Source organism: Cyprinodon tularosa, unplaced genomic scaffold, assembly GCF_016077235.1.
Source record: "Cyprinodon tularosa strain WSP-4 unplaced genomic scaffold, ASM1607723v1 ctg111, whole genome shotgun sequence".
Classification (NCBI taxonomy): domain Eukaryota; kingdom Metazoa; phylum Chordata; class Actinopteri; order Cyprinodontiformes; family Cyprinodontidae; genus Cyprinodon; species Cyprinodon tularosa.
In genome coordinates, this window is record NW_024037905.1 from 827,278 (window position 1) to 843,513 (window position 16,236).

The following is a 16,236-nucleotide window of genomic DNA, read 5'->3' on the forward strand; positions in this document are numbered from 1 at the left end:
TTTTACCTTCTTTGTTTTTAAAGCCAAGATGCATCCAAACATCTGACTTGAGATGTGATGGAGCCGGGCGAATTTTCTCAGTCTCCTCTATGTTTTGTTTATGAATAACTCGTTGCAGTACCCCTCAGACGGAAATGCTTGTGACACAAGGCAGCGGGCGTCAACACATCCGCAGCGACATCTACTAACTGGAAGCTGTATTCCACTTGTTTTTTGGCGGATGTGCACCAACCGTTTATGTGTTTTATTTATTCCTTTTTTTAAATTAAGAATCGATACTTCGTGTCAACAATTGATGCAGTAGATCACAACAATTAGAATCGCGATGCATTGTCATGATGATTATTTTGCACACCCCTAATCAAGATATTTGGCTATGAACCAAAGCTTTGATTTGCATTATAGTAATATGCTTTCTAGCATTTAACAAAGAGAATATAAACTAATTGAACCAATTAGCCATCCTCCATGTTGGACTTCCAGCACTGATTGTAAAGATCATGGTACCTTACACCTGCGACAGAATGCATTTTAAAATACCACCATAAGCAGCACCCTACACATATAAGGACAGATGAGAAACCTTATACTGACATTTCTGAGGGTTAAAAGTATTCATAAGGCTTTGGGAATAATATGAATGGGATTCATTTTCCAGAAATATGCAAAAAGCCAAAGTGACCAAGCTTAATGAAAGTGACCAAATTGACTGGTAGAGGCAGGCTGCCTTTAAAACCTCCTGCTCAAAAACAAAGCACACAAAAGACAATCTAAACATGCCGGTAAGTGTTTTATAAAAGAGACTGTTGACTCTACCTGATGGTCATAAAATATTTCAGAACAATATTAACCTCTACAGAGTCATTTGAGGTTTATGTTTAAAGCTTAACATTAAAAGACTACAGTAGGACAAAAACTAAAACCACTCAAGAGTTTTAAGGTCAAACCATGACTGATTAAAAACAATCTATTTAAAAAAAAAAAACATGATCAAAAAACTCCCAAGATGTTTGGACAGATACAGGTGCTGGTCATAAAATTAGAATATCATGAAAAAGTAGATTGATTTCAGTAATTCCATTTAAAAAGTGAAACTTGTATATTATATTCATACATTACATACAAACTCATATATTTCAGATGTTTATTTTGTTTAATTTTGATGATTACAAATGACAACAAATGAAAATCTCAAATTCATCATATCAGAAAATTAGAATATTGTGAAAAGGTTCAAAATTGATGGCCCCTGGTGCCACACTCTAATCAGCTAATTAACTCAAACCACCTGCAAAAGCCTTTAAATGGTCTTTCAGTCTAGTTCTATAGGCTACACAATCATGGGGAAGACTGCTGACTTGACAGTTGTCCAAAAGACGACCATCGACACCTTGCACAAGGAGGGCAAGACACAAAAGGTCATCGCTAAAGAGGCTGGCTGTTCACAGAGCTCAGTGTCCAAGCACATTAGTAGAGAGGCGAAGGGAAGGAAAAGATGTGGTCGAAAAAAGTGTACAAGCAAGAGAGATAACCGCACCCTGGAGAGGATTGTGAAACAAAACCCCTTCAAAAATGTGGGGGAGATTCACAAAGAGTGGACTGCAGCTGGAGTGAGTGCTTCAAGAACCACCACACACAGACGTATGAAAGACATGGGTTTCTGCTGTCGCATTCCTTGTGTCAAGCCACTCTTGAACCACAGACAGCGTCAGAAGCGTCTTGCCTGGGCTAAAGAGAAACAGGACTGGACTGCTGGTGAGTGGTCCAAAGTCATGTTCTCTGATGAAAGTAAATTTTGCATTTCCTTTGGAAATCAAGGTCCCAGAGTCTGGAGGAAAAGAAGAGAGGCACTTCATCCACGTTGCTTGAAGTCCAGTGTAAAGTTTCCACAGTCAGTGAAGGTTTGGGGTGCCATGTCATCTGCTGGTGTTGGTCCATTGTGTTTTCTGAGGTCCAGGGTCAACGCAGCCATATACCAGGAAGTTTTAGAGCACTTCATGCTTCCTGCAGCTGACCAACTTTTTGGAGATGCAGATTTCATTTTCCAACAGGACTTGGCACCTGCACACAGTGCCAAAGCTACCAGTACCTGGTTGAAGGACCATGGTATCCCTGTTCTTAATTGGCCAGCAAACTCTCCTGACCTTAAACCCATAGAAAATCTATGGGGTATTGTGAAGTAGAAGATGCAATACACCAGACCCAACAATTCAGAAGAGCTAAAAGCCACTATTAGAGCAACCTGGGCTATCATAACACCTGAGCAGTGCCACAGACTGATCGACTCCATGCCACGCCGCATTGCTGCAGTAATACAGGCCAAAGGAGGCCCAACTAAATACTGAGTGCTGTACATGCTCATACTTTTCATGTTCATACTTTTCAGTTGGCCAACATTTCTATAAATCCTTTGTTTTTATTGGTCTTCAGTAATATTCTAATTTTCTGATATGATGAATTTGAGATTTTCATTTGTTGTCATTTGTAATCATCAAAATTAAACAAAATAAACATCTGAAATATATGAGTTTGTATGTAATGTATGAATATAATATACAAGTTTCACTTTTTAAATGGAATTACTGAAATCAATCTACTTTTTCATGATATTCTAATTTTATGACCAGCACCTGTATATTGTTAGGGGAAACTGGAAGTGTCAAGTTGCATGGGGTGTTAAAGTAATATCATTTCATCAAATGGCATCATACCTACAGCCAAACATTGTCGTATTGATGATATGGTTAATGGTTATTTTTTTCTCTAAAGTACCTTGAGATGATATGTGTTGTGAATTGCCGCTTTATAAATAAACTGAACTGAATTGATTTTGATGACTTGATTTAATAACTGGTTCAAAAATACTCAGAAACATGTCCGGCCATCTTTAAAGCTTTAAAGGGGCTACAGTGGCGTTGGATGAAGGAGTTTTCTCTGAAATCTAAGGATTGACAGTTTAAGCCCCGGCTCCGACTTTCAGTGTCGTTGTGTCCTTTGGCAAGACACTTCACCTGCATTGTCTACTGATGGTGGTCAGAGGGCCCAGTGGCGCCAGTGTACGGCAGCCCCGCTTCTGTCAGTGAGTCCCAGGGCAGCTGTGGCTACAAGGTAGCTTGCCACCATCAGTGTGTGCGTGAATGGGTGAATGACTGAATGTAGTGTAAAGCACTTTGGTCAAGTCTCCTGGCTTGAAAAAGTGCTAAATAAGTACAGGCCATTTACCATAAAGCTGAGTTTTCCTTGGGGTGTGCATCTGGAGAACAATGAATGGACACTAGTAATTCCACTTCTGTTATGAAGGGTTTTGATAGCTAGATAAAGGGGTTGTGGAAATAAAGCAATGCATCAAAGAAGATTCAATAAATAGCATTGAAATCAATTTCCATTTATTGCTATTACTTGATAAAAGGTGTTGCTCCTTAATGAGCCAGACCCTGTTTTGGTTAAGTGACCATAGTGCTAGTTTAGTTTGACAACTATAGTTGTCAACTATATTTGTAAGTGAATAACTTTTAAGTGTTGCTGTGTCTATAGTTTTCTTTTAACTTAGTATGTGATTCATTTTAATCATTTTCCAACTATCCGGTGTGAACTTTGTGAAGTAACCTCAAAGAGTTAGAAAGGTGCTATGTTCAAACTATTGTAAAAGTGGTGAAAAAAGTAATCTTATACAATTGATCATGCTTAAGCACACTCTTTTTAAGAAAATAAAAAAAGTTAGGTTTGATGAATGTGAATGCGAATCTCGTTAAAAATGTTACAAAGTTCAGCCCAATTCTCAAAGGGTGCGACCTTAATGAGGCAGACATTGATTATGTGTGTCCACGAGAGTTGGGTATTGAGTGAGGCTCTCAGCAGGTCGGCAGTCTCTAAATCATGCCCTTAGTAAGTATGTGTGCTGATTACACCATAGTCAAGGTTGAACCTCCTACACCTTCTCCAATATGCTATAAATATTCATATGCCAGTGCCCACACACAGTCCTGGACTAATAGTCTGTTTAAAAATGTCTCCTGGGGCTAGAAAAGAGAATGGAAAGATGAGAAAGACCAAGAAAAATAGTGGTGAAAGTGTGTATGCATAAAGTAGACTTTGATAAACTATATCTTTGTCCCTTTCAAAGCGGTCTTGTTAATATAAAAAAAATAACTCCAAATTTAGCTTTTTTTTTTTTGCCTGTAATTTGAGATTAAATCAATAGTGTTTGACTGAAAAGAAAATGTGATCACAATAGTACTATCCTAAGTTGGAAAGCCGCTCTTGGCACTTTTTCCTATCCCTTTCATTCTCATTGTGGTGACTCAACTGGCGTGCTAGGTAAAAACGTGAGGAAGTGGTAATGTTACAGATTATGCCCTCCATGCGGGTCCTGGGGTTAATGAAACTTCTGATGAGAAATGCAATTTGCCTTTGTCTATTATCTCTACTGCCAATAGCCTGAGCTCCACTGCCTCCTCTGTGGGTTCTTCCATGGTGCCTAGTGATTGGTGGAATGGAAAAAGAGGAAGACTCTTTTAAAAAGATGATGAGTTTTTAATCTTTTTAACATTTACATGTCCTACTCAAGATTGACAAGGTCTCCATCAATCTGGAATTGTCTCTGACCCAAACAGCTTCCCTCAAGGACCCCAGACAGTGTTTATCATATCAGAACCTGTTCTATGGCTCACCCTGTGGGCTTGCTAGCAATCTGAAGCCTTTCTTTATTAAACTGGAGAGGACATAAAGAAGAGCCTGATTGACTTTATATTTTTGACTAATGTTAAACCACAGAGGTCATGAAGGACACAGCTTACATGAAAGATGGTGTTCTGGTGAAACCACAGGCGTAACTGCCTGAAGGATTGGTGTGGACATGTCCCCACCAATAATTTCCGTTTTGTTTTTCTCCTTTCTTTTCTTTAGCCAAAAATGTAACAGATGTTGGGTGCAGCTATCTGTGTTCAGAGCGTTTTCAGTCCATGTTTTTTTTTCCTCTCTCGTGCTGCTCCCGTGTCCCGCCTCTCGGTGTAACATCATCGGATCTGTCGCTTTGACACATCTGATTTGCGGTTGCATTTCACTGCATACAGAGTAGCTACGTGGTTGGAGGAGAGACAGACAGCAGCACTCAGTGAATTTAACCGGTTTAAGTAAAAGTTAGGAAACAGGTTGGTTAAAAAAATTTTGACTTGCCACTAAAAGATCTGTCCATTAGACATACAGAGCTTTTTCAGCAAAAACGGCAACAGATGTTAAGTTTATACAAGTTAGTAATATAATGCAAGAAGCTTGAGAAAACATAGCAGAGCATGACTCCCAGTTACAGGTTAAAATTAAAACATGTTTTCTTATTGTACAGAATCAGACCGAAGAGCTTCTACATATCCTAAAGTTTTATTTCTGGCATTGTTACATTAGTAAAGAGGTTCATAAATCTTTTTAAACAGAGCACAGAGAGAAATAGGGAGAGCTGCAGATTTAAAGGTGAAACAGATTTACTGGCATATGCAACATGCAATAAAATATATCTCCAAGTTTATAAAAAAAAATGCTATTTTTAAAATGCAGCATATCCACAGTTTTCTGGATAGATGGAATTTAAATTGTACCTTCTAGAGGTGCATGATATATTGATTTTGGCATAAGAATCGGCTGTTATTCGTTATTTTTTTTATTAAATTAATGTTTTTGGGCTCTATATTGTAATGCATTAAAAGGCCTCTCTCAAACTATCTATAAATATTAGTATAAGTATTATGGTTCTCTTGTGTTCTCAACAAGAGGAAAGCATTAAATAAATATATGTTGGAGCTCATTTTTGGAAAATACAAAAACCTAATGAAAGCATTCGGGTTGATTAACTGTTGGTCCATCAGCCACCACCCAAGTGTCCCCACCAACTTTCATTACAGAGTTACACATGAATAAAACATGAAAACTTTCATGGCAGAAGCAACATGCTGTGGCACTTTTCTTTAGCAGGGACAAAAGAACAGATCAGAATACTTTTGACTGAAGCTCAGGGTTACCTTTCTCGCGGGACAGTGATCCTAAACAAATAATAACATAAGCTAATATAACTATGAAACTGCAAGAACAAAAAAAAAGTCAGTAGAAAGTGCTGTGCTTCATAAAAGCCAATAAAAAAAACAAAAAGCGGTTCCCTTTGAAAACATTACGTGGTTAAAAAGTGTAAGGTTACATTTCTTCTATCACATTACATCCATAGATTTTACTTTATATTATGTTAATGGATGAAATGGTAATTATATTGTCGAACATACCTTAATGTAATTATTAACAGCCTTTAACAGGAATGACTACTTTCACATTTTCATTGCTGAACATCCAATAGTGGATTATTCAATTTTAAACTGCAGCTTATTCCATTATAATTTTATATTAACCTAATGTGATATTATTAACTCTGATCATATAGCAGCTCCCTAGGCACAATCTCAGACTCTTTTGCAGTGAGATCTGTTACTTGGAGTTTAAGTCAAAGATGGTGGGTTCTATTTTTGCCTGATTTAAACACTAAGGTGTCTGACTGCCTCATCTCTTGTTTATTTTTTTTGTTCTTGTTTTTGTTTTTTGTTTTTTTGCAGTTTAAAAAAAAAGAATAACTTCAAGTAGAAATAAACATTTAGGATTTTAGATAATGTAAATGTTCAGCTTTTTCTGTTTCTAGCATGATCTAAAACTATATTTTTTATCTTTTATCATCATAATTTTTAAATAATGACATTCTGATATTTCATCCTGAAAGAAGATAAATCCAAAACCAGATGAGAAGGTTTTTACCAATGTTTCCCCCTAGGAATATCCTAAACTGGTTTCTCAGCCTGCATCCAAGCTGATATAAACCCTTGGGTTCTGTTTCAGGTTTATGTAACCCACTGGTGATAATGCCTGGGTCAGTTCTTCTCATGCCTGTTGCTGTTGACTATTGTTATCCGTTTGAATAATATCACTTTATCAGGTAATTTCCAACATCTCACACTACAAATAACTAAAATAAGTTTGTATGAATCATGCTGATGCGGTATTAGTCCAGATTCGGTGTCATTAATTACTCAAAGCTGAAATATCGGTATCCTATCAGAAATTAAATAGTTTCCCCAATACCGATATTAAAGTTGGCTCTTAATTTTTCCATGTATGGAAAGCTTATACGTTATGAAAGTCCCCATAAGTAATAAACACATGTAGTCAGTCAGACATAAGATGTGGATAAACTTTAAGCCCCCAAGCATTTTCATTTTAAAAAATGTGTTTAAATAAATTTTTTTTTGCATTCTGGTTGTTGATTTAAACATATTCTTTAGCATATCTCTCCTCTTATTGTGTGCTCTTTACTTTAATCTTATTTTAGGAATAATGAGGTTTTAGCTGGCTGCGGTTGCCACGTGTTACCAGGTAACAATAACGGACTCTGACAATAGGGATTATCCCATCTAACTAATGCAGTGGAAGACTAATCTTGACAGGCTCAGACACTTCCCCCTTCATCACTGCAGCGTTGCAGCACACCGTTCGCCACTTCTGCCTTCAGAACACGTATTGGCCTGGTCGCCGGCCGGCATCTTTACTTTCATGCTTAATTACCTGCCAAGATGGACTGGTGAGGACATGGAGTCATATACGTCTGTCGTCAATGACACCATCAAGTGTTGACAGGGTGGTATTGAACTGTTGTTGTTTTTTTTAAGGTGGAAGGTAACAGTGTACCGCTTTGCATCTGTTACTATTTTTATGGTTTGGTTTTTGTTATTTTCAATGTTGGAAGAATAATCTCTATAAAGAAGGATTCACAATTATAAGGACTTGTTATTGAGGTGCTTAGAATACAAAGAGTAGAAAATGTTAAAAAGAAAATGACATGTTTTAGAAGTTATAAGTTATAAAAGTATAGGTAGATAATAGATTCAGACATTAATAACGTTTTACTCAATACAACAGATTTTCCTTAAAGGAAGTTATGTACGACTGTTGAGTGCAGATATCCGTGTCAGGGTCTGTAACGTGTTTATGATTAATCTGCTTTACTGACCTCTGCAACAGGAAACCCAGGAAAATGAGAATCTTCTATGCATCTCATGCTTGGGTCACTTTCCGTTTACCATCTTCTGATTCTATTGATGTATTTAGATTTGTTTCTCCAAAGATGATTTATCTGTCTCTTGGTGCAGGAAACACAATAGCTTTACACTGCGGTGTAGGCCTTTATAAATGCTCTGGATCCTGTTGTAGGTCGGCTGCCCTCCTTTAAATCATAAACCTTTTGCATGAGCCAGCTGAGTTGAGATTCTGTATCGATTTGAGGCGGCTGCCAAGATCCTGTTCCTGCAAAAGTATGAAACATCAGCCTCGCTGCTGTGCTTTGATGGATGATTAGTTGTTTTGTGCTGATATGATGCGTTAGTTTTTTGCCAAAGTAACTTACAGTATTATGGACATAAATCTTATTCTTTCTTTTTTTTTTTCCTTTAGTCTCTTTTATGCACCAGCATTGTATTTAAGTTTTTTTTCTACTTTACATAAGATTTATATTTATTTCATTTCTTAAAGATATTTTGTGGTTTAACTGGACCAACTTTGTGTTTTTCTCTGATTTCTTTAATCATTTGAGTTATTTTTGTCATGTTTTTTCATTGTTTTATTTTTAACATTTTTGCACAATGCAGCCTATAGAATCAAACTGGGATCACTTATCTGGTTTTTAATTGAGATTTACAATCAGTCTGGAAAATCAATGCAAATAGCCCCTGTCTTTAGTCTGTTAGTGTTTACATGGGGTTTAAAATAAGGATGTTCTTTTTATTTGTAAATGGACGTTAGATCTCCCTGGTGTGATGATCGCTGCAAAGCTAAATTTATTCAATCAAATAAGTTGCGGCATTCTATCTTTATTTTTATGTTTCGTGACATGGCATTAGATTTGTTAGGCAAACAGATTTGTTAGCTGTTTTCAGGAAGTATTTAACCAATTTTAACTGTTTGGGATTTTATTTAATTTGTTTTCATTTATGCAAGTTTTTCTAGCTTTTGAAGCCTGCTTTTATTTTCTAATAATCACTTTCCAACAAAAAAAGGCTGTTTGTGTGTATACATTAAGCCTTTCTTTGATGCCTCACTTTCTCGCTCTTGCTTTTATTTCTTTGTGTCTCTAGTGAATGAAGAAGCCCTGAGGAAGAAGATCACTGATGAGCTGTATAAAGACTTGGAGCAGAAGAGGGCTAAAGCAGAGCAGGAGATGCAAGCATGGTTAGACCCCTGCACACAACACGCACATTAACACATCTTCCTTTCAGATTACAGCTTTTGATTTATTTCTAGATGGAATTTTCTGCATAAAATACTGAACTGCATGTTCTCTGATGATAAACGTGCATCCCTGATAGTCTGTTGATTTAATGTTCCATAAATATCTAGTATTATTAGTGAAAATAAATTGCAAAGCTCACCGTGTTTTGCTACATTAATTCCAGTTATTTCTATTTGTGTGTTTATCCCAAAATATGTTCTTGTTCTTTTTAAACTTGGACATTTTCCAGTTTCATTAATATTCCAAAAGGTCAGCACCAGTCTTTCTGATCCCCACTGTTTCCAATTTACCTTTCTTCCGAAGTACATCAGCACTTTTCCCTCCTTCCCTATCTTCTGTCCTTCTTTACTCTTGTTCCTTTGCAATCAATTAATCATGTCTTAGTAAGGGGAGCACATTGCTGAGATAATTTCCTGGGTGTAGAGGGGGTGATCTATTAGCACTACCTGATAAAGAGACATACTCTTCATGCCTATTGTTTTATTTATGAATAATCCTCTGCCCATTGCTTATCTGTTTTGTTTTGTCCTTAAAATAACAAGTGTGCATTATAGTGTTGCTTTCTCATTTAATACATCTATAGGATTAATGGAGACTTTATTCATAGAGGGGAAGGTAGTAAGGTTGTTTTAATGTCTTTTATAATATAAGAATTTCAAGTAAAGTTGTTCCAGTTGTTTTTTTTGATTTGCTATTTCATCCATGTTTTGTTTTATTTAAACATCTCCTTTCTGCTGCAACTAAGTCAGTCTCTGACATAATTGCAAATCATAGTATAGTTTCAAGCATCAGTTTTTTGTGTATGTCTGTTTTCTTATTAAGAAAAACTGGAAAAAAGATATAATTATTAGTTGAACTTTCTTTATTCAAAATTTCAAAAAACATATGTTTAAGAATAACTGCATTTATATCCAGAAATGGCATCCAGATCAGTTTATGCAGTTTGATTTGCATCTGACAACATATTGATCTAGTTTATATATATATATATATATATATATATATATATATATATTAGTGCTGTCAAAATTATCGCGTTATTAACGCGTTAACGCGAGGCCATTTTAACGGCGATAATTTTTTTAACGTGAGATTAACGCTATGTGGTTTAATGGTACAATTTTCCAAGTACATCCCGCTGCAGCCTGCGGGAAGGCGGGGCTGTTTTCCCCCAGTCTATGCATTTCTCATAGGCTTCGAGAGCGGAGCTCCTCAAGGGAAAAAGACGCTCATACACTGGGTGACGCTAGTGCCTTTTCTTTAAGCCCCACCACCAACAAACAAGTTGAGTGTCTGGTAACTAGTAGCAACCTGAAATACGCTGAGAAAACTGATTACTGAGGTGAAATGGAATCTGCTACGGCGCTCTTGCTGTCTGTGTACGCAACAGGTCGGTATCGTGTGTGTGTGTGTGTGTGTGTGTGTGTGTGTGTGTGTGTGTGTGTGTGTGTGTGTGTGTGTGTGTGTGTGTGTGTGTGTGTGTGTGTGGGTGGGTGGGTGTGTGTTCTCATTTTTGTTAAGAGGCTGAAAAGTAACTTTCTAGAGCATAGACTACCTCCATCTAGTGATGTCGGTCTATTGATTTTGATGTATTGATTGAAAATTGTTCATTATTATCTTGGTTAATTAACATCTAATGTTAACTCTACTAAATTTTATAGCAGTAGGGTAAAATGCTTGTCTTTGTTCAAAAGACTGTATTAACTGTAAAGACTGTCTTTTACATCAGCCTGTTTTCAGGGCCTTTTTTTTGGCTACATATTTGTTATTTTTTGCTACATGCCTCCCCATCTTCTTGCTAAGTGTGTTTCTATGGCATAAATCAGTATCTGTGACCTGTTTTCATTTTAAAAAAGGAACATTGGCACAAACCTAGCCTGTATGTATTTTTTTGTATGTCATCGAGAGTATTTAAATTATTTTCAATCAGGAAAAAAATGTGCGATTAAAATGCGATTAATCGCGAGTTAACTCCGGCATTGATGCGATTAATCGCGATTAAAAAATTTAAGCGATTGACAGCACTAATATATATATATATATATATATATATATATATATATATATATATATATATATATATATATATATATATATATATATATATATATATATATATATATATATATATATATATATATATATATATATATATATATATCCCTTTAGATTGTTGTGATTATGTATTTTTTGGAGTATAAAAGAGACAGGACACTTTACCTTAATTCATAACCACTTTGGAGATACTATACAGTTACTTTTAGTTTGAATCATTAAAATTTCTTAGAATGTAATAGTAACTGTATTTCTGTGTGTGTTTTATTTTATATAAATCTACCCAAACAAGCTGTTCAGTGTTTTTTTAGTCTGATCAGGGGTTTCGTCTCTTTTTACAAATCATCTGAGCATTCCGCCTCAAAATTATATATCTGAGATACTAGCACTCCAATAATTTATTAATCTTCATTTATCCAAAAACTAAAGATTTTATATCATGCTTATTTAACCTTTCAAAGTCATCTTTAGGCATATTTATGATAAAGTATTTCCTTTAGAACTATCTAGAATTCATTTGCTATAAAACCGTATTTATCTGGTGCTACTTTTCCAATGTACAACCCATAGGATCCACTGGATGTGGAAGCGGCATTTAAGCTCTGTGGTGCGGCTCTGCAGGGCCTTTGCAGAGGATTGCAGTAAGTCTTATCAACCATTGCGGTTCCACCAGGTGTGCTACGATGCGTTTCTGAAGCGCCTATGAAATAAGCTGCTGTTGAATTTTCGCTGCTTCAGAACGGAAGTCAGTTGATGAAAAGCACGGTGGATCCGGTTGAATTTACAAGTAAAAGGCTTCATATTCAGAGTGTGGTTCTCATTTTCTAGACTTTAATGTAATCAAAAATTATGTTTACACAATCAATTGACAGCCATAAGAAATATGAGCATTGAATTAAAAAACACATACAAAACATCAATATTTTAACTCGATTACCGATGATAGATCAAAAGAAAAAAGAGGTGAGGTGATAAGATTGTAATGAGATAATGCAATCATAACATTTTCTGAGTGATCCTTTGCAGAGTCACTTTGCTCTGAAAACACTTACAGTGGAATACGGTAAAACTAAACGCAGCACAGCTGCACCAAAATGGAAGGCATAAGAGAGACACGCTTTCTCTGTGTCTCTCTCTTTTTTTTTTTTTTTTTTTTTTTTTTTTTAGGAAGGCTGAGCAACGTCTGGCATCTTTAACTTATTATTGTTAGTTTAAAGAATAACTGTTGCTGTCACAGTGCAGATTGGGTGTTAAAAGAGCCACTTGGTCTCAGCTTTGAACAGAAATGATGACATCATCACTCGCTGATCACAGAAAGTAATATTTTGTTTACTACACAGGTTTAAAACGGTTCAACATGGAAGTTATGGCCAATTGTTTTCCAGGACAGAGAGAGAGTGAAGTGATTCATGAGCAGAGCTCAAACATGCATGAATCAAGCAAAACACCACTTTAGGCATGATTCTGATAAAGAAAAAGAATTTCTAAATATTAAAAAGCTTAAAAAGTAGATTTTTTTTTTGAAAAAGCTTTCTAAAATGAAGAAATAATCTAAAAATGTCCATTTATTTTATTAATGGCTAAAAAAGCATGTAGTTTGGTATTAAATAGTCATAAGAACTGACTAAAGAGTGAAATGTTTCTCGGACCCCATGTGCAAAATGAGTAAAAAATCCTCAATTTGCACAAAAAAATATCCTTTATCCTTAATTTCTCATCACCAGACCATTGGAGCTAATAGTAAGATGCAACAGAGAGACAAATAGGACTCCTCTTGTAGGGATGATACATGCTTGTTGCTCAAAACCCCAAATAAATGGCTGTTCTGTTTTCATTAGTTATTTAACTTTATTCTTGGGGATTAAATGGTTTCTTTTCATACAAATTGAGGTAGTAAAACTTGGAATCTTTTTCCTCATTGGTGCTCTGAGCCTATAATTTAACTGCAGTATAATGGCCCCTGTAGGGATAGCAGGGAAGACACTGTGATGAGATATTTTTTCAGCTAGATTGGAGTAAGGGGTAAAACGCTTTCCTTCTGTGAGTTATAGTGTAATACAGCTCATTTAACAGAACCACTAGGTGCCAGAGCAGTGACACTGTGAGGCTGTTGCATATTGTAAGCACAGAAAAATGAGACATTACATGGAAAGCCAAGTGGAAATACAGTGGCTTAAAAATGTTTCGTATTCCTTACACTTTTCTAGTTTATTTCCAGAAGAAATTTCTGTTTATTCTATTGGAATTTTATGAGCTAAACACAACATAGTTCATAATTATAAGGTGGAAACGCAAATGTTCATGGTTCATAGAAATATTTCCCTGGAAAAAAAGGTGTGCACATATTCTGAGCTTTCACAGCTATTTTAGAAGCAGGTCTTTCTGACAGAATAAGATTTTTCCCATTGTTATTTGCAAAATAGATAAGGCTCAATCAAACTGGAAGGAGTTTATGTGATGAGAAATGTTCAAAATTGTAGAAAAGTTTGATTCATGCCTGGACTTTTACTGAAACTTTCTCACACTTAATAAGCTTGGAGCCCCACTATTCTAGCCCATTAATTGTTTAGGTTTGGTGCACTACTGGAAGCTAAACATATCCCCAAGTATTTTGCAGCCTGTGTAGTTTTTATTTGGTGTTGTGCTTTATTCTAGTTAAATTAATAATTTTTTTCTAGTCTGAGCAGTTTCCCTGTCCAGCCAGTACCATATTGTACTGTGGGAGTTGTGAGTTTAGGATAACATGCAGTGTTCGTTTCTAACCAACTACATCTTCTTTGATGCAGGTTAGAAGGTTCATTGTTAGTAAGATCTGACCAGGCCGCCTTACACGTCTTTGCTTCGTTTTCTACTTGGCTTAGGACAGCAGCAGCTTTTTGCCACCTGACCATAACGACAGGCGATTCCTAAACACTATAGCTGTCATGGAACAGATGTAAGCAGCTCCTTTCAAATCGTATAACTTTATATGGGTTCACATTAGGGCTGAAGCAATTAATCAGATTAATTGTGATTATGAAATTATTGAAAAGAAAATCATTAACCTGTTTAGTACTCGATTAATTGTTGACTGGAGTATAGAGACTCTGTGACGTGCCTTTAGCTGACAGAGCAACCCACTTAGAGCAGCAATTAAAGCTTTAGTTTCACTTGGTTTAATTTAGCAAAAAGCTTCTTTAAAGAACCTTTTGTAATCTGATTACTAATCGATTAATCGAAAAACGAATCGACAGATTAAACTATTGTAAAAATAATTGTTAGTTGCAGCCTATTTCACATCTTTATGCGGTTTATGTTGTGTTGTCTGTTCTTTGAAGGTGGCCTGTAAACCACTCTAAGCTTTTCAACTTAGCTGTTTAGATTGTTGTTGTATGACCAAACTTTACTTTAAAATTCCAAATTCTTTATCCTTGACCTGAATAAATGTGATCATCATGATGCTGATTCATCAATTAGGGTCTCCAAAAAGCCCATTAATCCCCTATCAAGCCTTGACGATTTTAGACCAGCGCATGCCTGACGTACGAAAAATCTGGCAAAAAATGCTGGCATACGTTGGATAAGTTATGGGAACGTTTTGTATAAGTTATAATCACGCTGTACCACGCTGGCACACGTTGACATACGGCGAGTACGTCGAGGAATTTTATGCATGCTCAATAGTTGTCGACAAGAGAATATATATATATATATATATATATATATATATATATATATATATATATATATATATATATATATATATATAATATGCCAGCGTTTGCTCATATTTGGGGCATAAGTTACAGGTAAGTTATCTGATCGTTGACATATGTTAAGTGTAAGTTACTCAAGTTCTTTCTAGCTTATCCAAAACCTATGAATAACTTGTGCATAACATATGCGTAACTTTTCAAGAACTTATCACCAATGCATATCAATGTATTTGACGTTTTCCAGACGACCACTGAACATGTTTCCAATGTACAGCTGCTTTTTAATGGCGTATTGGCAGCGTTTTGGTATGAAAATGGGATCACAGGAGGAAACTGGCAGTTCTCCTCCAGACTTTATCCCCATCTTAGGGTGAGCATGAAGGTGAGTGGGATTGAACCTCCCTGCGTTCATACCCACGACCAACAAACTTCCTAGCAGACATGACGCTGAATCTGCTGCGACTGCAAACTTTCTTTCTTTCTTTTTATTTATATATTTTTTTGGCGGGCGGTAAACAGCAGCTAGGTTAATGCAGCTATCAAAGAAATGTTTTTATGAAGACCAGGCGCCTCCGGGCACATTGCTGCCAACCTCAGGCTCGTTCATCATTTCATAGGCATTACACTGCCATGTCTTATGCACAAGTTAGGCTGTTGCTGGACATTTGATTGCTGGCTCTGGACCTGTTGTGAATAGGCTATGCATACACCCAAAATTGAAAACATGCATAGAAAGTTCAGCGTATGCCAGCGTTTTATGAGATTCTCAGACATCAGGCATACGCTGGATAAATCTGCAAGGTGGGACAAGGCCATTAGGCTTTATAGGAACTTGATTAATACTTAAAGAGAGATTTTCTACATAATTTACCTCTGGCAGTACTGTTTGCTCCAAATTATATTTAGTGGTTTGAAAATAAGAATACATCTACACACAATGCTTTTCACCTTTTTTGTAGTTGGGTCAGATTTTGTAATTTGTGATCCTTATATAGTGAGAAATGGTAAGTATTCTGTTGAACAGTTTAATGTTCTCGCAGAAAGCAACATAACTGAAGCCTTTATTAACTCCAATCAGTCTGTTTGGAGTTTTGAGTTGGTTTTTACTGATATTTTCAGAAATGCGTTTTTTTTTCAAAAGGAAAAAGTTCCTGGAAATTTGAGGATTTGTGGTGT

At 36.1% G+C, this 16,236-nt stretch overlaps 1 protein-coding gene across 3 annotated transcripts in view; it reads left to right on the forward strand.

Annotated features, from left to right (window-relative positions):
* chchd3a (coiled-coil-helix-coiled-coil-helix domain containing 3a) overlaps window positions 1-16,236 on the forward strand; it is a 108,310-nt gene that overhangs the window by 12,740 nt on the left and 79,334 nt on the right. For all 3 annotated transcript variants that reach the window (XM_038298555.1, XM_038298548.1, XM_038298562.1), the window contains exon 4: window positions 9,156-9,249. In XM_038298555.1, the coding sequence (XP_038154483.1) occupies window positions 9,156-9,249 (94 nt within the window). The remainder of the gene's footprint in view (window positions 1-9,155; window positions 9,250-16,236) is intronic.